At 32.5% G+C, this 24,237-nt stretch overlaps 2 protein-coding genes across 2 annotated transcripts; both read left to right on the plus strand.

The window, feature by feature from the left end:
- Nucleotides 1-4,520: 4,520 nt before the first annotated feature.
- Nucleotides 4,521-6,572, plus strand: LOC131845441 (uncharacterized). Its single transcript, XM_059194506.1, has one exon. The coding sequence runs from the start codon at nt 4,521-4,523 to the stop codon at nt 6,570-6,572; it is 2,052 nt and encodes a 683-aa protein (XP_059050489.1).
- Nucleotides 6,573-6,663: 91 nt separating this feature from the next.
- Nucleotides 6,664-9,704, plus strand: LOC131845442 (uncharacterized). Its single transcript, XM_059194507.1, has one exon. It carries the CDS (start codon nt 6,696-6,698, stop codon nt 9,702-9,704), a length of 3,009 nt encoding a protein of 1,002 aa, XP_059050490.1. The 5' UTR covers nt 6,664-6,695.
- The last annotated feature ends 14,533 nt before the right edge of the window (nt 9,705-24,237 follow it).

Here is a 24,237-nt window from a genome sequence, read left to right on the forward strand (position 1 = left end):
ACATAATTCAATCGACTTTACTTTATGTATATTATTTTCTTATAGTCTTTGATAATTTACAGAACAAAAAATTGTATAGTGAAAGAACTGTTTCTGTAGTTTCTCAAACATATATTCTTTCGCCTATTTCACCACTTCAAGTTCAAGAGATCAATTTATTATATTACAGAAACACATATAAGGATAACTAATTACAAGTAAAAAACAAACAGACAGATACAGCAGATAACAACGGCGTTGACAAAAATAATAAGTCAGAACAATTCTGCGTCACCTAGTTCCAAGCTAAGCAGAGCTTATGTAATGGATACCTACTAGACAAAAGATAGAAATAAATAAATACATTTTTTTTATAAATACATACATAATACACATAGGAAACACCCAGACCAATACAACCAATCATAATCATGAATACAAATGTATGTATGTGTCGTGCGAAGAATCGAACCCACGACCATCAGAAATAATGCAGTAACCAATGAGACCGTCAATAATAATAGGGATCAGGTTTTTTCAGCTTTCATTATATTAAATTGCTTTAGTTTATGAATCTTAAAACACTCGTACAGCATGAGTTTGGTGCTCACGATGCGTAAAATTGTAACACAAAAACATGTAAATTAGTATTACTTACACTGAAAAGGAAATTGCTCTTATCAAACATTCACTTACATTTGTAGCCTAGGCTCTACTTCTTTATATTACTTTCTAGTAACTTAGTGGTGCAGTGGCAGGGTCGCATCTGATGGCGACAGTTTCGATCCCTATATAGTAGCATCAGGTGAGTCGTAATCTCGTTTGTCCGATTGCTATTAAAAATACAAACACGTCTGTTCATACGTATGATTCTGTAATATTTTCTGTGATATAACTATTCTATTGGAGAATTTCTATATAGATAGATTCTATGTAAATATACATCCGTAATTACTTTATCCGTTAGTATAATTATGATATTTGTAATTTTATATGTCGTATTTTAATACTCGAGCAATTGATATTTCTTTAGTAAATTATATTTTTTTCAATTACAGATAACCTACAAAAATAGGTTATTTATTGTATTAAGCATAATTAACGTTTAATGAAATAACTGCCCAGTTCATATCAAGATAAATGTTTAAAATAAAAAAAACGTGTCACGCCTACATTGTTTTTTATTTAATTCATACGTCCCAGTCTAGACGTCCTCTATTCTCTTCACGGATTATTCACAGAGCAATTTAAATTGCAAAAAATAAATTAGTGATGTAGCGAAAGTATCGCATTAAAATTTTGGTCTTTTATTCATTTTGGTGTGAGTATGAAATCTGGTCAGTTAGCCCATCGTGGCAAATTCAATAATAACTAGCAATAGTTTTCAGACTGCATGGAGGTCGATTTGACAGTGTTCATTTTTTTTTTAATAATGATAATACTTATTTCAAGAAAAAGCATTTCACATGAGACACAACTTTAATAATATATATCTTAACTTAACTTAACCTATGACAATTAAACAAAGTGCTCAGTTGTGTTTATTCACAACGGTCTCTGCACTAAGCGTAGCTTGTATCGCAAGGGCCAGACTATGTTTTACTAATTTAGTTTATGTTTGTTCACTATTACTATGTAATATTATCTTATCTGTGCTGTTACTATGTGGCGGCGTAGTGGGCCGGGTCAATGGGCTCCCTAAAATATGGTCGAGCACAGTGATGGCTGTCTCATACGTGAAACTCATGAACGAGAGCTGCTTGTAGGGATTGGTCAGCTTTTATTACTACATCAGATTTTTTTTATTGTGTATTTATATTTTATCCTAATAAATTAGTGCTAGTTGGTAGTTTGTATTCACATGTTTCGGCCTGAAAAATGTGAACTTACAAGGATTATTTAAAAGAGCAACACACAAATTTCTTGCTCGTTCTTCTTGTGATGAGACAGCTTTCCCAATGAGCTGTAGATTAAAAAAAATGTTATGACTATTCAAAAGTGCTTAAATTAAGTTTATTTGAATAAAGGATTTTCTATTCTACTAACAATCCTCTCACCCCCTATCTACCTAGTAGAGATAATATTGTAACCCAGCGCATTTGGCATAGGACTTTTTTGAGCTTTGTTGTTTTGCACTTGTGTACTTTGTATTATTTTTCTAGTCACCTCTTAAAACATTCTATATATGAAAATGGGTGACGACATAGTTTTTCAACATACTTAATTTACTATATTATATAATAATCCGTCATACTCGTGAATGGATCCTGCTTGTGGTCTGTTCAAGTTTAGTTTCTGATTGAATTACTTTTAATAATTATAATTAAATACTATATGGTCACTATATTCATTCTTAATATAAGTTTTAATAATTTTGTGTTATTATAATGAACAATGGCGTGGCTTCCATTGCAGCGTGTTTTGTCAGTTCATCTTGAATGGAACTACTTTTAGTACTGAGTGAGTGTCTAATAGCATTAAGAACCAGAGTGACTGACATAGCCTGAAGAGAAACTGCACACAATGGGCACATAGCAGGACAGATGGCCGTTGGGGCAGTAAAGTCCTCGAATGGTGACCGCGGACCGAAAGACGTGGCGTGAGAAGGTCTCCAGTAAGATGGACCGACGATCTGGTCAAGATATCTGGAAGGCGTTGGATGCGAGCAGCGCAGGACAATCGGCGTGGAGATTTTTGGGGGAGGCCTTTCTTCAGCGGTGGACATCGTCAGGGCTGAGATGACGATGATAATGATGATAAGCATTAATAAAGATATTTATTGCAATAGGAGAGCCATACCATGCTACTGTGCCCTAAATTTGTTACTAAAAATATGTTTAAAAAAACAAACATTCAATTAGAAAGTGGTGTTGTTATTAGTAAAACGTGATATTATCACATACAGTCATTTGTTATGACGTCAAGTCATGGTTTGGGGTTTGGTTTTTGGGTACAGAAAGTGGGAGGCCGTGTGTGTCTAATGATTGTTTGTCCCACCGTCACGATATTCTTGAAGCGTGAATATTGTAAACGCAATCATTGTGGATTAGGCGTTTCCATTGCTGCAAAGACATTGGATCCATATTACATTTTTGTCCTGCTAAACTTTAAATACTTAAATAAAATTTCATTACTTCTAATTAATATAAATAATTAGAATAACGACTAATTTAATATATACTAACCAAGAGATGAGAAATTTGTCAGAATTTGCGAAATATTGTGTAATATATAAACAAATGTATAATCAAACCTTTACACAATTGTGTAATAGGTATAATAGGTAAGAATATCAGATTAAAGGATAAAGTCAAAGACTTACGTATATAAAGAGTAGACCTAGATTTCTTCGATTGCTTTGTTTTGATTATTATAATAATAATAATAATTTTATTTTGCATCCAATATTTACAATTTAAATTGTTCCCTGGTAACTAAATTAAGTAGAAACTTGTATTTTAGCTACCAGTTCCCTCCTCTTACAATTCACAATATTTGGAATTACAATTTATAAAAAGACAATTAAATAAGTTGTACAATCGAACGAGATTACATGTTTGTTTTAGTTCCCAAGTGTGCCACTAGATGGCGTTGTTTAGTTTTTATACTTTTTTCTACATCACGCTATTTAGATTTTTTTTGGAACATATATAGTCTTTTAATAATTATTAATTATATAATATAACAACCACTGTGGAAAGGTTTCCGTAGTTTAATTTATTTAACTACCCTAATCAAAGTACACCCTTGGGGATCCGTGGATAAGATTATTCATTGTGGTCCTTCGAGTGCCGGATTCGGCAGGCATCCTAGTGGTGGTGCATTTTTTGGCACATGAGAACTACGGACAGTGGATTGCTGTTGCAAACGTAGTTACGAAGCAGAAGCAGAAGCGAAGCAGCAGGGCGGAGCTTCAGACAGCGTGTGGGTGCTGTCAGGACAACAGGACTGGAGAGGAGTAAAGCAGAGCTGAAGGCGAGAAGTGAGGCAACACTGTGTCTCATTGTGTAAAGCGAGCAGTGGCGGCAAGTACATCAATTTGTGTTGTGTTGAAATAGTGGGAAAACAACTGTGAGTACATTTTATAGTTATTTCGTTTTGCCAAGTGATTTTGAGTCTTAAATACTAGAAGATTTTAACTTAGAATTTCAATAAAATTTAGAAGATATTAAACTATTCATAGAAGAGTGAAAATTACAAGCAATATTGAACTTTATATATAGGAAAATAATAACTTAGAAATTTTAAAATTAATTGTATGTAGTTAATAGTAATTTTAGGACTTAGAATAGTTTTACAAATATTGAAGAGACGGGGAATCCATGCCCGATTTTTATTTGAGGTGCAATCTTTTCTAAACACTTAGAATAATTTAAAAATTTTTTATACATAGCAGTTTTAGTCACTACAATAAATATTAATTTTACTTTTAAATTGTAAGGAAATAAATTTTGTGTGTTTACTAAAGATTGAACTTTGTTTAAAATATTCTATTAAAAATTTGTTTTTTTATTTGTTTATAATATTATTACTGTGTAAACATGGAATCTTTAGTTATGTTTCAAGAGGATCTTAATTCGCGTATTAAAAAAGCACAAGTTAATTTTAAAAAATGTCCGAAAGAAAGACTAACAAAGGAGTATGTAGAAGGAAGGTTGGAAAGTTTAGATCAGTATTGGTTTGATTTTTTAAATGGTCATAAGGATATAATGCGCACTGTAGAGCCAAAATTATTGAGATCTTCTAGTTATGTAGCGAATGATTATTATGATGAAACTGAACAAATGTATCTGAATTTTAAAGGTGATTTAAAAAGAATTTTGTCAACTTTTAATAGCACTCAGTCAAATATTAATACGGAACAGTCGCGTGGTTCTACTAGTGGTTCTACGCATGTAAAATTGCCGAAAATAAATATAAAAGGCTTTTCAGGCCAATATTCGGAGTGGAGTGCCTTCCACGATTTATTTAAATCCTTAATTCACCAAAATCAAACTTTAGATGATGTCGAAAAACTACATTATCTGAAGGGCTATTTAACAGGCGAAGCCGAACAAATTTTAAAGCATATACCTATTATGGGCAGTAATTATGAAAGGTGTTGGTCTTTATTAGAGGAGCGATATAATAATAAAAAATACATCTGTCATCATATATTGAAAAGGTTTTTAAGTCAGAGAAATTTAACATGTGAATCCGCTACGGGTATCAAGGAATTGATAGATACAACTAATGATTGTTTGGCGACTTTATGTAATATTGGTGTTGATGTCAAGGGATGGGATATTTTAGTTATACATATTTTAACTTTAAAATTAGATTATGAAACTAGGCGACAATGGGAATTTAATTTTACAAATAATAGTAAGTCGTCTGATGAGTTACCGTCTTACGAACAGTTTAAAGAGTTTTTGACTAGTCGTTATCGTGCTATTGAATTTTTAGATAATAAACCTAATGTAATAAATAAGTCTCAGAACATTCACAAAGGGTTTCAAATTAGTAAGCCTAAGTCATTTCATATCACCAATGCTAAATGTCAGTTTTGTATGGAAGGTCACAAACTCTGTTATTGTAAAAAGTTTGCTAAAGAAAATGTAAATACTCGCCGTCAATTTGTACAAACAAATAATCTTTGTTTTAATTGCTTGGGTAGCAACCACTCTGCCAAAGCATGCTTTATTCCAATAAAATGTCGTGTGTGCAAAAGAAAACACCACTCTCTTTTACACCCCACGGGTAACAGTGATGTTGTTAATAGTGATGAAAGGTCATCGTCCAATGAGTGTGTTGTCCCGTCTACTAGCTCAGGTGTGGAAATAGATAAACCAACTCAGTCTATAAGTTGTTTCTCGACAGGTCGAATTAGTAATCAGGTTTTACTAGCTACGGCGCTAGTCGAAGCCAAGTCGAGAAATGGTCTGGGTTACACTATACGAGCTTTGATAGATCAAGGATCACAATCTTCATTTGTCACGGAGTCTATAGTTCAATATTTGGGTTTAAAAAAGATCCCGATCAGAGGGCAAATATCTGGATTGGGTGGAGATAAGGATATCATCTCCAAGGCTATGGTGAACATAGAACTGAAGTCTCTAGTTGACACTAATTTTACTATTATTATAAAGGCATATGTTTTGAAATGTATTACCAGTATTTTACCAACAAAAAGAGTGGAATCATTAGAATGGGAGGATCTGAAGAATGTTACTCTTGCGGACCCAAGTTATAATACTCCCAATCGCATAGATTTATTATTGGGAGCGGAGGTATATTGTCGTATATTACAAGATGGAATAAAAAGGAGTCCATCGGAAACATTGGTAGCACAATCTACTAGATTAGGCTGGATATTATCTGGAGTAGTTCAAGTGTCTGCCAACCCGCATTCTGAAATAAAGGTTATGCACTGTAGAATAGAAGAAAATGAAATATTAAAGAAATTCTGGGAATTGGAATCAGATACAGAATTGACAAGGGAAAAATTACTTACCGATGAAGAAAAAACGTGTGAAAAATATTACACTGATACTACTTACCGAGATATTGATGGTAAATATGTTGTCCGTCTTCCATTCAAGGAGAGTCCGTAGGTGAGTAGATCCCTGCAGATATCTGAAAAAAGATTAAAATTATTAATGATAAGATTAAATAAAAATGAAGATTTAAAGAAAAGTTATGAAGAAGTAATAAATGAATACTTATCTCTTGGTCACATGGAGGAGGTACCTGTAAATGAAATTGAGAGTGTTGATGCTATTTACTTACCTCATCATGCTGTAGTAAAAAATGATAAAGATACAACGAAAGTACGGGTGGTCTTCGACGCCTCCTGTAAGGGAACAAATGGACGTTCACTGAACGATTATATGTTAGTAGGACCTGCTTTACAGTCTGAATTAAGACATATTATGATACGGTGGAGAACTTGGCCTATTTGTTTATCTGCTGATGTAGTCAAAATGTACCGTCAAATTCGTGTTAATAAACAAGATATTAATTTTCAGCGTTTATTATGGCAAATTGAAGATCAAATTAAACATTATAGATTACTTCGTGTTACTTTTGGGACAGCATCTGCACCCTATCTGGCAATAAAAACGCTGCAACAAATAGCTGAGGATGAAGAAAATAGATACCCAGTAGCTGCTGGAAGGGTAAGGACTGACTTTTACATGGACGATCTATTAACGGGCTGTCAAGATAAAGCTGAAGGTATAAAAATATATAAAGAAATGAATGATTTACTAATAAAAGGAGGATTTGAGTTACAAAAATGGACAACGAATGATAATGAGTTGTTAATAGAAATGAAGGAATCTAGAAAGACAGATGATCTGAAAGAAGAATTAAAAATAAAGACAGATGATATTATTAAAATTGTAGGACTTACCTGGAATCGTAGACGCGATGCCTTCCACTATACTGTAAAGCTGCCAGACCTGAAAGAACCAATTACTAAAAGAAAAATTATTTCTGATATATCACGTTTTTATGATCCTCTGGGATGGGTAGCGCCATGCACAATTCTTTTCAAAATTATTATACAGAAACTATGGTTAACAGGAATTGATTGGGATGAAATAGTACCTGAAAAAATACTTCAAGAATGGATTAAATATCGAAATGAACTAACTATTTTAACTGAAATTGAAATACCGAGATGGATAGGTACCAAGGCAAGTGATGTTAAAGTTGAGTTGCATGGGTTTTGTGACGCATCACAATCGGCTTATGGGGCGGTTGTGTATGCTCGCGTAGTTGATTTGGAGGGAAATGTTCGAGTCACATTGATCTCTGCAAAAACAAAAGTGGCGCCGGTCAAACAAGTGTCGGTTCCCAGATTGGAATTGTGTGGAGCAGTATTACTGACTAAACTTTTAATTGAAACTGCAAAGGTATTGAACATCCAAAAGACTTACCTGCATGCGTGGACTGACTCTACAGTAGTGCTCGCATGGATTAATAGTCATCCAAATCGTTGGAAGGTATTTGTTGCAAATCGTGTGTCTGAAATTCTGACCAATTTAGATAGTCATTATTGGTCGCATGTTGGTACTAAATGCAATCCCGCTGACCATGCGTCCAGAGGGTTGTATCCATCAGAACTGAAAAATAATGTAATGTGGTTTGAAGGTCCACGATTCTTGCATGATAAGGAAATACTGTACGTAAAACCAAAAGATATCGAAACAGAACTAGAAACAGCCAAAGTTCATATTACAGTTACAACTTGTTTTATATGGGATAAATATTCTTCGCTTAACAGATTGGTAAGGATAATTGCATACTGCAGACGTTTTCTGAATATCAGAAAAGGACGGAATGATACGTCTCGTAGTAAGTACCTCTCTGCGAAAGAATTGAGTGATGCTCTGGAAACGTGCGTAAGGCAGTGTCAGAGAGAACATTTTCTAGAGGTTTTTAGTAACACTAATAGTACAATGAAGACAAATAGACTGAAGGGTCCACTGAAACCATTGAACCCGTTCATAGACCAAAAGGGCTTGTTGAGAGTAGGTGGAAGATTAGAACATTCCCAATTATCCTATAATCAGAAACACCCTCTATTGATCCCTAAACAGTCTTCGTTAACCACACTTTTGATAGCGGATGCACACATGCAAACTTTACATGGTGGACTGCAATTGACTCTAAGCTATCTTCAGTCAAAATTTTGGATATTGGGCGGGAAACAGCTAGTAAAATCATACTGCCGTAAATGTGTAACATGCATAAAAAACGCAGGTACAACTCAAAGTCAATTGATGGGACAGTTGCCATCAAGTAGAGTTACTCCTACACGTCCATTCAAGCACAGTGGAGTAGATTATGCTGGTCCCATTCAGATCAGAACAACTAAAGGCAGAGGTTTCGGATCCTATAAGGGATATATATGCCTATTCGTTTGTATGGTCACTCGTGCGGTGCATATAGAGGTTGTGAGCGACCTTACATCGGAAGGATTTCTAAGTGCTTATAAACGATTTGTGGCTAGGCGTGGTTCCTGCACAGAACTCTGGAGTGACAATGGCACGAATTTCGTTGGTGCAGCCGTTGAACTTAAAAAACTGTTCCATGCAGAAAATAAAGCTGTAATGGACGAAGTAGCAGAATCACTGGCAATACTTGGTTGCACATGGCGTTTCATTCCTCCGCACGCCCCTAATTTTGGAGGACTTTGGGAAAGAGGTATCCGATCAGTGAAATACCACCTGAAACGAATAATAGGCAATTCAACGTTAACGTACGAAGAAATGGCTACAGTACTCATTCAAATCGAGGCTTGTTTAAACTCAAGGCCTCAATCAGTACTCAACGATGATCCTGATAGCTTAAATGTATTGACGCCAGGACATTTCTTGATAGGAGAACCGTTGAGAACAGCCCCTGATTATGATTTTACGTCATCCAATGTGAGCTCTTTAAGGCGGTGGCAATATACACACAGGATAGTGCAAGATTTTTGGCATCAGTGGTCTAAAGAATACCTAATTAAATTTTTCCATCGTTATAGATGGGCATCACAAACTCCGCAACCAAATTTAGGGGATGTAGTAGTTATAAAGCAAGAGGGTTTACCTCCATCTCGTTGGCTTTATGGCAGGATAGTTGCTATTCATCCAGGACAAGATAATATAATTAGAGTAGTAACATTAAAAACTAAAAATGGATGTCTTAAAAGGCCCACATCAAAATTGTGTATTTTACCAATAGCCAAATAATGGCAGGTTTTTGTTTAGTTTATATTATTTTCTTTGAATAAGGTACTCCTTTCAATGTAATATTTTATTTTTGTTAATAATAAGTAGATACAGTATATTTATTTGATTAAAATACATCACGGTGGGCAGGTTGATAATTGTAAAGGACAAGATGCAATTTGTCCTTGGTGGGCAGAATGTACAATCGAACGAGATTACATGTTTGTTTTAGTTCCCAAGTGTGCCACTAGATGGCGTTGTTTAGTTTTTATACTTTTTTCTACATCACGCTATTTAGATTTTTTTTGGAACATATATAGTCTTTTAATAATTATTAATTATATAATATAACAACCACTGTGGAAAGGTTTCCGTAGTTTAATTTATTTAACTACCCTAATCAAAGTACACCCTTGGGGATCCGTGGATAAGATTATTCATAAGTTAATAACACAAGCTTATCATTATTTACTTGCAAAGTGTATGTGTATGTGTGTGTGTGTGTGTGTGTTTGTGTGTGTGTGTGTGTGTGTGTGTGTGTTGTGTATGTGTGAGAGAGAGGATAAGAGAAGAAGAAGGAGAGATAAATATTAATACCAATACTAATACGGGGACACTAGTGTTTCACAGTTTTCATATTCAAGTGGTTTTAGCCATTTCAAAATAATCTTTTTTATATCATGATTAGATTTATCCTTTAATTTATCATTATCCTTGCCAGCAAGTGCATTGTATAACCGAGGTGCTATATAATTAAATTGCTTCTTTGCAAATGTTGTTTTCACAAATGGAATTGGATATTTAAATTTTCTAATAATGCGTTTTGGTTCACATGTTATTGCTGGCACAGTTACACGATGATATCGTCTTAAACACTGATATATGAACATTTTACGCACTGACAAAACATCAGCATGTTCGTATACCAGCGCTGTAGGATGTCTATATGGTAGTGAAAACATAACTTTAATCACCGCCCTTTGGGCTCTCTCAAGTTCAATTAAATATGATTTTGAGGCACATCCCCACGTACAGATGCAGTAATTAATAATACATTGACATAACGCCTTAAAAGTTTGCAGAATCAGATCCTTGTTAGCCACTTTATATTATGCCTTTATACACATTAAGTTGTTAATAACAACTAATTTATTTTGTATAAAGAAACAGTTTTCGTAGTGCACCTAAATTCTCATGCTCACAAATTAAAGTTCCTTTCGTAACACATATTTTTGTGCATTTGTCATGTCAGTATTTGTTAAAGCATTGAATGCAACAACAGTAACGGTAACATCACCATAACATAAAAAAGAAAATTTTCCGTCATACATGACGCTAACTATCGGTTTATACCACGAGGTGTGTTCACTATTCCTTTCTTCGAAACTGTCGCGAAATAATGTCACAATTTAAACATTTTTTATACTGTGACCATATGTACTTATTAGTACGCCTGTAATTACTTGTTCAAATAGCTACATTATGTATGAGACTATAAATATAAGTTTGCCGTTTAGCACACTGCCTCATATTTCGGTAGTCGTGAGTTCGATCACTGGACAATTTGACAGTTCACCTGCGTTATATGTCAATAAAAAATGTAACCTATTTATATACCTAGCGCTATAAGATTTTTCAAAGAAATAACGAAAAGGTTAGTCGACATCACAGAAGACCGAAGAGCTGGCAGATACCTTGGACAAAGAATTAGTCTAGCTATTCAAAGAGGGAACGCTGCCAGTATCTTCGGAATGTTGCCTAAAGGGACCCCTTTTAATAATATATGTTAGTCATTATATCATATTTTATAAGCTTTTTAATTTTAGGTTCTTAGTTGTACCTATATATTATTCTGATGCATAAGCTATATTATTGTTAAGTTTCATATAGCGTTTTAGTTCCGATGGTGGTGATCTCTATTCCTCTCACGATGCAAAATTTGTATTCATAGATATGATTGTTAAATAATATTCCTGGACAAACTTCACACAAAGTCTCAATGTAATAATGTCTCAATAATCTCTGTTTACACAGAGCTTGTGTTATGGGTACTAGACAATTGATATAAATACATATATATTTTTAATACTTACATAATATACAACCGATACAAACGATCATACTCCTGAATACAAATGTTTGTACCATGCCAGGAATCGAACCCGTGACCATTGGAAGTAAAACGGTGCGCTAAACTGCTAGACCACCGAGGCCGTGTTTACATTGGTTTGGGTGTTTCCTATATTGTACAAAAAAAAATATTTGCATCAGTTGTTTAGTACCCATAACACGAACTATGCTTAACTTGAGACTAGATGGCGCTGACGGGACTAATACATATATATAGAACATCTAGATCAATATAAACAATCATACCCATCAATACAAATGTTTGTACTGTGTAAGGAATAGAATCCCCACCTAACGGAAGAAAAGTGGTACATTAAACCGCTAGACCACCGAGGCCGTCAAGAATATTAAAAACGTTCAAAATGTCATACTAAATTACAAAGTACAAACGAAGTTTACGGTGTAATAATTTTGGTAATGAACTTGTCGTTAAACAAATGTTACGTCGGTAACTCTCTCCGTTCATAAACTTGTACATTGATGTTGCGGTTATTTTTAAGTAACCTTAAAATGTGTGGTCCCACTTTACGCGATAGCGGTTCGCAATTCTTAGAACAGAATGTATGAAGTACATGTTTACGTTTTTATTAAGTAAGAAGCATTGGAACACATCACTTTGACTAATTTCGTTAGATTCGTCACAATTGTACAAGTGTAATTAGTGTATTGACAGAAAGTGATAGGAAATATTATTTTGTTTCATCTATTTTGCTTTGTTAGATTAGTAAATATTAGTAGGCACAGGCAATACTTTATACTGTTTATATTCAATTCGTTATCTTTCTAATATTATCTTATCTGTGGTAATTTTATAAACGCGAAAGTTTTTGAATATGGATAGATGAATGGCTGGATGTTTGTTACTCTTTCACGGAAAAACTACTGAATTGATTTTAACGAAACTTTACAGTAATGTAATCGCACGTGAACTGCAGAAACAGCTAGTTTCGTAAAAAAAGAGATTGTACTTAGTATTCGTCCATCTAGTACAGTACCATCGAGACTGATATCTGAGGCTGTTATAAGCAGTATAAATAATCGACATCCATTGTAATGAACTCAACACTTGAGATATAGGTATTTTATTTGTATTTTTTAATGGAATTATTTTTGTTCTGGCTGGTCCTGGCAGCCAGAAATATAAGTTTCATGATTTTGTGTTTGATTAGATTTTGGAATAGGATAATAGATCACTACGCTAAGATGTTCTCTTATGCTTAGGTACATCTTAAAATTATGTGTATTCAGGAATAAACAAGTCAAAAAATATCCGCTCCTAAAGGAACCACACCTTTACTCAATTGATATAAAAACCCTTACCTTAAATTGTTTAACTTTTTCACTTTTCTTATACAATATATTTTTACAATGAAATTTACTCATGCGTACTACCTGCCAATTATTCTTGTTTTTGGTTTGAACAAATAGTAAAAACCACAAATCCCTTCATTTGACTAATGGCTCAAAAAAGGCGATAGAATAAATAATAATAATCATAATAATATTTCAGGACAATTCACACAGCGCCATCTAGTCCCAAGCTGAGCAGAGCTTGTGTTATGGGTACTAGACAACTGATATAAATAGCTGGATACATTATTTTTTGTAAATAAATACATATTATACATAGAAAACACCCAGACCGATACAAACAATCATACTCATGAATACAAATATTTGTACCGTGCGAGGAATCGAACCCACGACCATCGGATAGTAAAGCGGTGTGCTTGTTCAGTTATTTGTCAATTTATATATTTATTTAGTTGCTGAAAATCATTCTACATTTCTACTAACCTAAAATATAAATTAATACTTAATGAACATGAACATATATGACTTGGGATTTTTTGGAGTCAAAGCCGAAAGGTATACTTATAACTCTAAGACTTAAGATATTATAAAAATACAAAATAAATAAAATTACCTAATAACAATACAGTAGGTACTAAAATCGGTTCAGCATTAGGAAATACATTGCAGATTCATGCACAAATGAAAATGTATTTTAAAATGTATGGTAATAAAAACTAGATTCAATTGTCGTTCGTTTGGCGCATTCGAGTACGAAGTGATAGACGTGGAACTTCTATTACTTCATGTAAGTACTTGTTATACATATATATTATATAGACAGCAGACGCCAGACATGGCGGCGCCGCGGCGACATGGTAATTTATTCATAAGTAATTTTTAATAATGGAGATATTGGTAGAGTAACAATTGCGTTATCGCTGTAATTACTCATATAGAATCATTACATAGTATATAACAAAGTCGCTGTCGCTTGTCTGTCCCTATGTATGCTTAAATCTTTAAAACTACCAACGGATTTTCAAGCGGTTTAATAGATAGAGTGATTCAAGAGGAAGGTTTATATGTATAATACATGTACACCCGTGCAAAACCGGGGCGAGTAGCTATCATCATATATAATTTTTATCAAATGTAATATATTTCTTTAATTGTAAATAATAGGGCTTTAAATCGGCAATTAATGAATAGTCGAAAATGTTTATGTTGATTATGTCTAGTATTTAACACTGATATAATAAATATTTGTATATGTATAATTATATTTATATTATGTATTATTATATTTTTATATGTATAATAGAAACGATTGTTGAGTTATAATATCCCATAACTAATAATACCTAAATACGACCTTAAATCAAATATGTTAATTTTCCAATGTTTATCTACCGTAAATAATAATACCACATATAATATAATATTTGATAATATCAAATAAGTACTATAAAATAATGAACATTCTTTTGAAAATTAAATGTTTCCAGAATTTTTATGGACGATCTTAGGCATTCTTCAAAAATTAAATGTTTAGTTTTTCCAGACTTTATGAATACTTTACTAATTCTACACGCTGGCAGTGTACAAGTGGAAGAAAGATTGAGAATGAGATCTGGTCAGCTAGTCCAACGTGGTCCGTTCGATTTAGGAGAAATGAAACACGACGGTTTATAGTAGGGACTGTGCGAACGATGGTATCGTGTTGATATTGCTAGCAATAGAGGTTACATAAGTTAATGTCTTCATAAATCATTACCTCACTATGTGACTAAATTAATAAATAGGTTACTTAAAAATAATATAATTTAATCAATTTTCAATCTTAAGAAATACTTGTTAACATGACTCTAAATGTAGTACTCTTATTTGTTTCAAAGCAATACTGTAACTTTGATAAGTTAGGTAGGTACTTTATTAAAATATTTTATTTTAAAGTAGAGAGATAGCACTAATGTTTGTGTTATTGTTGCGGGTGAATATTACGATGTTGCTGGTCGAGACGATGTATATTACTGATGATGATAAACTGACAATGTGTACATAGAAATAATGATCTTATATACTAAATAACAATAGGAAAATGTAAGGTGGGGTGACACAGTTTAGATACAGCAGTGCCTAGTAGACAATATTGAATTTGTCTTACTAGACATTATTAAATGCATTTATTATTTTATGTATCTAGGTGACTGTGTCCCATAGATATTCCCCCCTTGAGAGAAAAAAAAAAAATATATTACACATAAAAAAAAATTATAAAAGTTAACTGTAAAATTTAAGATATTATGCACTTTAGTAACAATAAAAATTGATTATACCCAAATAACGACGTAAATCTTCGACTGTCGTGGGTTTAGGGTACTCGTCGATTGCTTGCCATTTTTCTTGCGTTGGTTTCATCCCTTGGCTCGTTATATGATAACCAAGAAAATCTAACTCATTTGTGAAGAACTCGCATTTGCTCATATTAATTGTTTGCGGCGAATAATTTGATTTCGCTAGCGCTCTCTTTGGTCAGTGCTTGTTTTTTATTCACCGAGATTTTTGCTTTCGGTGTCCACCAAAATTCTATAGCCACTGTTAGAGTCGGTTATAGCTAGGCGGTTAGACGGATGAACAGCACAGCGTTCCGTCTTATTCTGCGTCGAATCTAGTTTTCCGACGGTTGTCTATAGGAGCGCGGCATGTCACATTTGTATGCCTTTTCTTTATATTTGCGATGATATAATATAAAATAATAGTCATATTTCTGACTACGCAATGACCGTAGGTGCGAATTTGACCTAGATCGGTAGTTGCTGCGTCTGTTTGTGTGTGGCGAGCGCTTTTCGCGTATATCAGCAATTTCTGATCGCAGTGTCGCAATTAGTGACGACAGGTGTGCAATGACGTCGGCGGTGACTGTTGGCTGTACTTTTGTAGACAGCATTTTTGCTTTATTTTTCCAGTTTCAATTTTTCGTCCAGAGATTATATCCAGCAGGCAGTTGTGTTTACTGGGGGTCAGTAGCACGGCAGGATCCTTGTTGCGCAGTATTGCCAACGACTTTTATGCCTCTTGAATTTCCGAGCCGGTGAGACCCGCTTCTGGGAAGCCGGTGGAAATGTGCAATCGTTGGTGGTGCGCAGGATGCCGTCAGACAGAGATCTCTTGTTTGATCTCGTCGTTTTCCCAGGTATCGTCTCGACCACGTCGGCCAGATCACGTCGGGGTCACCACTGTTGCGGGTGAATAATACGATGTTGCTGGTCGAGACGATGTATATTACAGATGATGATAAACTGACAATGTGTACATAGAAATAATGATCTTATATACTAAATAACAATAGGAAAATGTAAGGTGGGGTGACACAGTTTAGATACAGCAGTGCCTAGTAGACAATATTGAATTTGTCTTACTAGACATTATTAAATGCATTTATTATTTTATGTATCTAGGTGACTGTGTCCCATAGTTATCACTCTAAAAAAACTTTAGAACACTTTTTCAATTCTTATTTAATACAATGTATTATATAATTCTATAAAGTTTTTATCTTGTTACATTACAAATTTCAACATCCACTTTTTTACGATGACTGGCCGCTTTGTATCTTTGCAAAGTCTTTTAGATGCAAATGTAAATTAAAAAAAGAAAAAAGCAAAAGAGCTCTCTCTGACGGCTGATAGGTATAACAGAGGCTTTCTTTTTCGTTTTGCGTTCATCGATAATAATTGCAACAGTGCTCAATAGATGGCGCAGATCTGCAGCAGTTTGTTGACGGTGATTAATAACAGATGGCGCTAGTAGTATCATCGAGAAAAAAATAAAAATAGAAACAGAAGTAAATGGTGGTATAATTTCATGATTTTTTTACTTTCAGTGTACTTTAGTTGCATCGTTATTAGTTGTATTGATGGCCGGGGTGGTCTGGCGGTTTAGCATGCCGTTTTACGTCCGATGGTCGCAGCTTCGATTCCTCGTAAGGCACAAACATTTGTATTCATGAATATAATTGTTTGTATCAGTCTAGGTATTTTCAATATATATTGTGTGTGCATTTACAAAAGAAAAAAATCTAGGTAATCCAATCTATAAATCGATTGTCTGGTATCCATAACACAACCTCAGCTTAGCTTGGTATTAGATGGCGCTGTGTGAATTCTTCTGAAATATTATTATTATTGTCTTCCTTTTTTGTCGATTCCTTAACGCTGAGGGTCGTGACTACCAGGAATGCTTCTTCCAACCAAATCTCTCCAGGTATCTCTATCCTATGCCAAGTGAACCTCCGACTGCATATTTCGTCTGACGGCATCTTGAACAGAATCAGTCAATCATGCAGGTCTACCTCTGTCCCTTTTTCTGTCCACGTGGCCTACCTTTATACATTTTTCCAAATTACCAGATAATTTGGAAAAATGTATAATGGTAAACCGTTTCCGGCAGGCCATATTATAAATGTATATTATTATTGTAGAAGAAACAAATTAATGAACATAATAAATAATTGTTTACTTTAATTATACTATTATATATAGAAATCGATTCTATTATCTTTTTATAATATATATGCATTAGGGGGAAAGTATTGTTAGTAGTAAGGTACTAATGACTCTTACTAACATCTGCCATGTTAGGTCGAACTCCATGCAGTCCCCCTCTGAATACCATCGTTGTTAACTCCGGGTGAAATCGCAATGAAGAACTAATTGATGAAACTACATATTCTTCCTATTATCTAGTATTGGTGTCTGGTCAGTTTATACCATTAGTGTATGCAGATGAACTAGTACTATTTATTATTACAGCATTGTTTTCTTTAATTTTAATGATAAACAAGTTGTCCCGCCCTCAAGTTTTTACCATATGAGGAATCGAACCCGCGATCATTGTAAGAAAGGTGGAGAAGTGCTCAAGACCACAAAGGCCGAGGCTAGGATTAATATCTTTAGCTGCTTTTTATTTAAGAATAATTTTGGTTTCTATTTATATGTAATATTGTATTAAAAAATTTGGCATATTCTATACAAAATACTTGATAGATAATCTTATATTTATACACTGCAGTAAACGAGTTCATTGCCACTACTTAAAAACAGTGTATATTGATGTTTCTCTATCTGTTCAATAATGGAAACTCGGACAACAAACCAAATTAAGCCGAGAGATGGCAGTAGCCTACCAAGTAGTAGTTGAATTCAATTATACATATATATATATCATGCATGTCCAGTGTTACGAACACTTCCTCTGTAATCCCATGTAAGAATATTATGTATATATATTATTATGTTACTATAACAAATGTATCTATATATGAAAACTCATGTTTAAATAACCGTTTAATAACTATAATTTGATATAACAAAATTGAAAGAAAAAATTAAGTTACTACGATTACACAACATTTTTTCTAAATGACAAAAAAGACAAACCAAAAATATACAACTATTACTCAATAAGTCCATACTAAAGTCTAAATGTTGTATCAATTATTGATAGGTAGATTGTGTTTCGATCTTATGCTTAAGGTTTAAAGTATATAATTGCTTGTCGTGTACCCGAATAAGTATAAGTTGGTCAGAAAAATGAAAGTTACGTGAAAGTTGACACCTGTGTCTGTGTGTCACTTATATAACCACACTGTTTGCCAGAGTTGTAAACGTACGTTTATGAATTTCAGATATTCAACGCATGAAATATTTCATTACTACACATCACTGAGTACGGTACTATGTTCGTTACTCTTTCAATCAAACACTACGAGATTTTTAATGATATTATTCCATTCCACTATTAGTATTCACAATTTTTTGTAACAATAAATATGTTGTAAATCTAACAATATTAGAGACTGCAACCTGTGCTAGGAACATCTGTGTTATAGTATTGTGGCCCCATACTCGGCTCCATACTCACTTTGGAAAAACATGAGATTAGAAACACAATTAAATCTTCGACTAAATAGTTATTTACAAATTTAGAGGAAATTTCAGCATATTATTGCTAACTATTACTTATTATGGTTCACGTAATTTGCTAATATCTCTTGAGGAAAACTGAATATATTTAAATAATCTTTGTGTGTAAATAATACTTAGTTTTCATATAAAAGACATCAACGAGCATCACAAATGAAAACACAATTAGAAATATGTTTATTTAAACTTTCATCTGTTAGGTTTACTAATAAATATTTAACATATGGTTTAATTGAAATTAATATATTTAATTACATTTTAATATTATATTTTATATGTGATAATAATATATCTGTGGTAGTATCACCTGCATATATACACAGAAGATTTAGGTTACATAATTTATAAATGTTTCCTAAGATATTCCAAGAATCCTAATAAAATTTCTATTACTGGATACATTTGCGGATTATAAACCAATATAAATAGAATAGTGATTTATTTATTCGAATACCTGTATACAGATACATTCTTGGGTAATAATTAGCGTTACTGGCAGAGTCGTGTTGCCATTGGCCGATCATTAAAATGAAATGAATCATTGCCTTTAAAGGAAACGGGTACGCATACTTTCTCAATGGAATCGCATACCATTGGAATTGACACACAGACATGCATGTTAGTTGTGTGCATAACCTGATTTTCCATCCCGTTGGGTCTAGAAAATGATATGTATATATGTATTTGGGGTAACTGTCGGTATGTCTATACAGTACTATAACGGAAAGGGGATAACAATTCAAAATTTAGTAATCATATATTTTTATAAATTCAAAACTTTCTATTAAACGTTAATTTTGGATGATCTTGATCACATCCTGCTTTACAATATGTGTATTTACATTCTGTGGATTGTAATGTACACTTTCAGATTTCCACCGAGAAAGAATAATAAAAAAAATATTGATTTTTTACTCAGTGTTAAATTTCCATAAAAAATACTAAAATTTAAATATGTTATATGTTTCTTTGTAGCTTTGAATAAATTGTGTACTAATAGTATGTATCTCTGTTAATATGTTGTTATTTTCTAGAAAAGGAATATTTTTAGTTGTTTTCAGTTTCATTATTATTATCGGTAGGTTCTAGATTAGTTAAACATGACTAATTCTCTATATTATATAATAATTATAAATAGATATCAGCATAATACCTTTATATCATATAAGTTGCTCTAAGGATGAAATAGTTAATTTTTAGATTTTGCTTTACATTATATATTAGGGAAGGTCAGTTAGGCATAAATTTTATAATATATAATAGAAAAAAAAATATTTATGTTAATGTACACATTATATAAACAGGATATTTATTGGATAATATTATTTAAGAGCTTCCGAAATTTAGATTCGTTACCGGGACTTTTCTAACGGCTTCGAAAAAAATGACTAAAACTGTATATTAACGTTTTATTTCATTAGTAATCCATTAAATTATTTTACAATAAATAAATTTAAATGTCAACAAGGCTTTATAACATTTTATAGAATTTTAAATTAAATTATTTTCCAAGGAAATATAATATATCACGTGTCAAATCGAGTTATTAATTTATTATAGTAATATTTTCATCGCCAGCATCCGAGAATCAATTTCTCGTAACGTCCGATGGCTGTAATTGAACGGAGACCAAAGTATGCCGGCCCGGGTTCAACGGCCGACTTTCACCACGTCAGCGTGACATAACCTTGCAAAGGATGTTATCTGAAAGTGATGTCATTGTACGAATGAAAGTTTCGTTTGGTACCTACATTATTTTTTTGTTCTCTGTTCGATATATGAATGGTCATTGTTTACTATTTTTTAATTGCTTTTTATTTGTACGTTGAGCAGTCTTTTGTTACAGGATATTGTAGTACCAAATGTGGTTACGAGATATTTTTTTTAGTTTAATATTAGCGACCTATTTTGACTTCACATGAGTGTACTGCTTAACAATATAGTTTAAAAATAGTTAATTTAAACTTATTTTATTGAAATTTAATATACTTTTGGATGTCGTTGTAATTTATATAAATCAAATTGATAATCTGATCAATATCAAAGGTTACTCCATAGAATAGAACATATTCAAGTCTAGTCAATATTTTTTGCTAGTATACTAAATATATCAAGTGCGTAATCTATTATTTTATAAGTATATCCAAATTTCCCAAGATCTTGTAATATAAGTGACAAAACTAATATATATCTGAACCGCCTGCTTTACAGATCTTGATGTAATATATTAAAGTTTCATTGGCAAAGATATCTCTTTCATATGAAATTCAGAGTTTCTATATATATCTTTATAAACCAGACCACGATATGCCAGCTAAATACATATTTAGTCTTAGAAATAGGTGCGATGGAAATAACTAAATAAAAAAATCTATAGTCTCCTCCTGGTTGTATTACACCTAATACATTATAATTTATTAATCACTATACACACCAACTTATAAGAATGAGTATATAATTAACTACATATGTACATTTACCAAAACGACATACCCACACTCATAACAGCTCACTTTCCCAACTTTCGACTTTCCGAGTGGTCTTGCTTTCACCTTCGAGCAAAAACGAACATCCGGTTAGCTTTGGACGATTGCGAAACCGACTTGCCACCTGATACGTGTACTATGTTGTATGTAACCAGATATACAAGTAAAAATTTGGCCATTTTTTTACAGATGTTTCTAGTGAAATTAAAAAATTATAAATCAGTCCTTGTGACTTTGTGTCAGTTATTATTCATTATATAAATATATTTTAAGAGTATTATAAATTAGATTTCAAATGGGAGATAGGATAATAATAATAATGATAAATTTTAGTATAAATATTACTTTATAGGCCGTAACATATCTGCGGTAACCGTTTACCATCAGATGGGCTGTATGCTTGTTGCTATTGTTGTATGCTTGCCACCTATATGGTATAAAAAAAAAGATATATGTTATATGATATCCCTGTATTACAAATATTAATTCGTTCCACGGTATTACATTATCATTATACTAATCAACATGAAAAATTATTATTATTTTTTTAATACAGAGACAAACAGTCTAAATATATAGATATTTTAATTCCTTATTTGTACAAATGTAATTCCATATGAGGTAGCTATTGTTAGTGGATTCTGGGACTGGATTTAACGAAATAGGAAAAGAAGAAAATGGATAATGAATTAATATTGGGTCGCTAGATCAATGTTAGTATAATATACAAATATAAACTTATTCTCTACCAATTATACTAATATTTTATAATAGTTTCTTTATAGAAAACAGTTTGCTTGGTAATTATTTACTACCAGGTGAAGGTAAGTGAATACCGGCACTCATGAGCATCTACAAAAACCAGGGGAATTATAATATTGACTGATTATAGCTAAGTCAAAAGTACTGTTGCAGCTCTTTATATACTCCAAAAGAGCGTAGTTAATACTAACTATTCTTACCAAAAATAGAAGGATAAAGGAATATTAAGAAGTCTAGTAAATCCAACGTGGATTTGAAAGATAAAAGAGTGATTGATACTAAAATATATATATTTTTAGTATAAAATACTAATATTTACAGTACGTATTCTTTATAAGTTGATTGCTTGTGGTATCAATAACATTGTTAGAACAATCATTATATAATCACTCCTACGAAGCATCTGTACTGAAATAAAATTAACCTGTACTATCTAATATCCAGGTTACACCAACCGCCCTTCAAGCTACAATAGGCCCTAAATCAACTACTTTTAAATAGGTTCTTAATTGAATAACAGGATGGATGTATGTTCTTATGGGTTGGGTAGTCACTTCATCGAGGGCACTATGTTTACGCGATCTCACGACGTGAAAGCCGAGAGAAAGCTACAAGCGGAGTCTGCCGGGCCCAAATTCCAATACTGGTGAAAGATAATTTTTACAAGTTAATAAGTGCAGGTGGTTTCAAGAAGTATTTAGTATGCATGTGCTGGGAATAAACTAACTTGAATACACATAGATTACATTAATACTATAGATATAGATAATTGAAGTAGACTTTAAATAAAGTCGTTGGTCTACAATACCTCTGATTACTTATAAGATATATATGTAATATTATCTATATATTCGTTTTTTTTATAATCTGTGCTGGTTCATGAAGTTTATTAATGAAACAGATAAATAATATCTTTGTAAAAAATCGTCTATGGAATATTTTTCGCACCTTTTTCAGCCATAAAACTATCTATGTAAGCAGAGTTTCAGTTTGAAGGTCTAATTGTTTATGATATAGTAATTTAATTATAGAATACATAATCATGAAGGATGCTTGAGGTTTATAATACAGTACAGTATACTGTACATGGCGATAGTTATCACTTATAATCAGGCAACCCAAAGGTTGATTAGGATTAATCTATCATATGATTAGTTTATGTTTCTCGGTATTTATATATTTCGTCTATTGAACGAGCATTTATTTAGTTACACCTACTACTTCCTTGATATCTTTAGTGAATCCTTTGGAAAACCATTCTAAAGTTTGAACATTAAATAATTATTAAAATATGTAATTTAATCCACTATTTTACTAGGCATGCGATATATACCATTATTTCATATTATATTTTATAATAACAGGAGGAATTTTAACGTCCACATAACTCTTTACTCATACATACATATATGTGTATACCAATGGAACCTAAGAAGACAAATTAGGAGTAAAACAAATAGCATTAATAATGATGATGATTTTATTTAAGATTATTGAAGTCATTATAGGTAATTATACTCACCAAACCTAAATTTGATTTACCTGTAATAAATATAAGTAATAGTCCTATATCTCTAATAAATATTTATAAAACATATTTCTTATTATAATAATAATTTAATGGATTATAAACTAATTAGTCTATGAAGAAAATAGGAATCGCGAAGACCGAAAAAGTGTCTTCGTTTTTCGTTAATATTGTTATATAGCAAATAAATTTTTTTCTTAGTTATAACTAGAACTAAATGTTACTAGTAAATTAATACTAAAATATTTACGATTAACAAAAAGCACACAGTCTCCGTATAATATATATTGAGTAGTGATTTTTTATGGAGTGTTTCGATATTAAACAGAAATACTCAAGGGAATACGAGTAGAAAATTAAAAAAAATA

This window comes from Achroia grisella, unplaced genomic scaffold (genome assembly GCF_030625045.1).
Source record: "Achroia grisella isolate CSIRO2021 unplaced genomic scaffold, CSIRO_AGI_Agris_v1 utg474, whole genome shotgun sequence".
Classification (NCBI taxonomy): Eukaryota; Metazoa; Arthropoda; class Insecta; order Lepidoptera; family Pyralidae; genus Achroia; species Achroia grisella.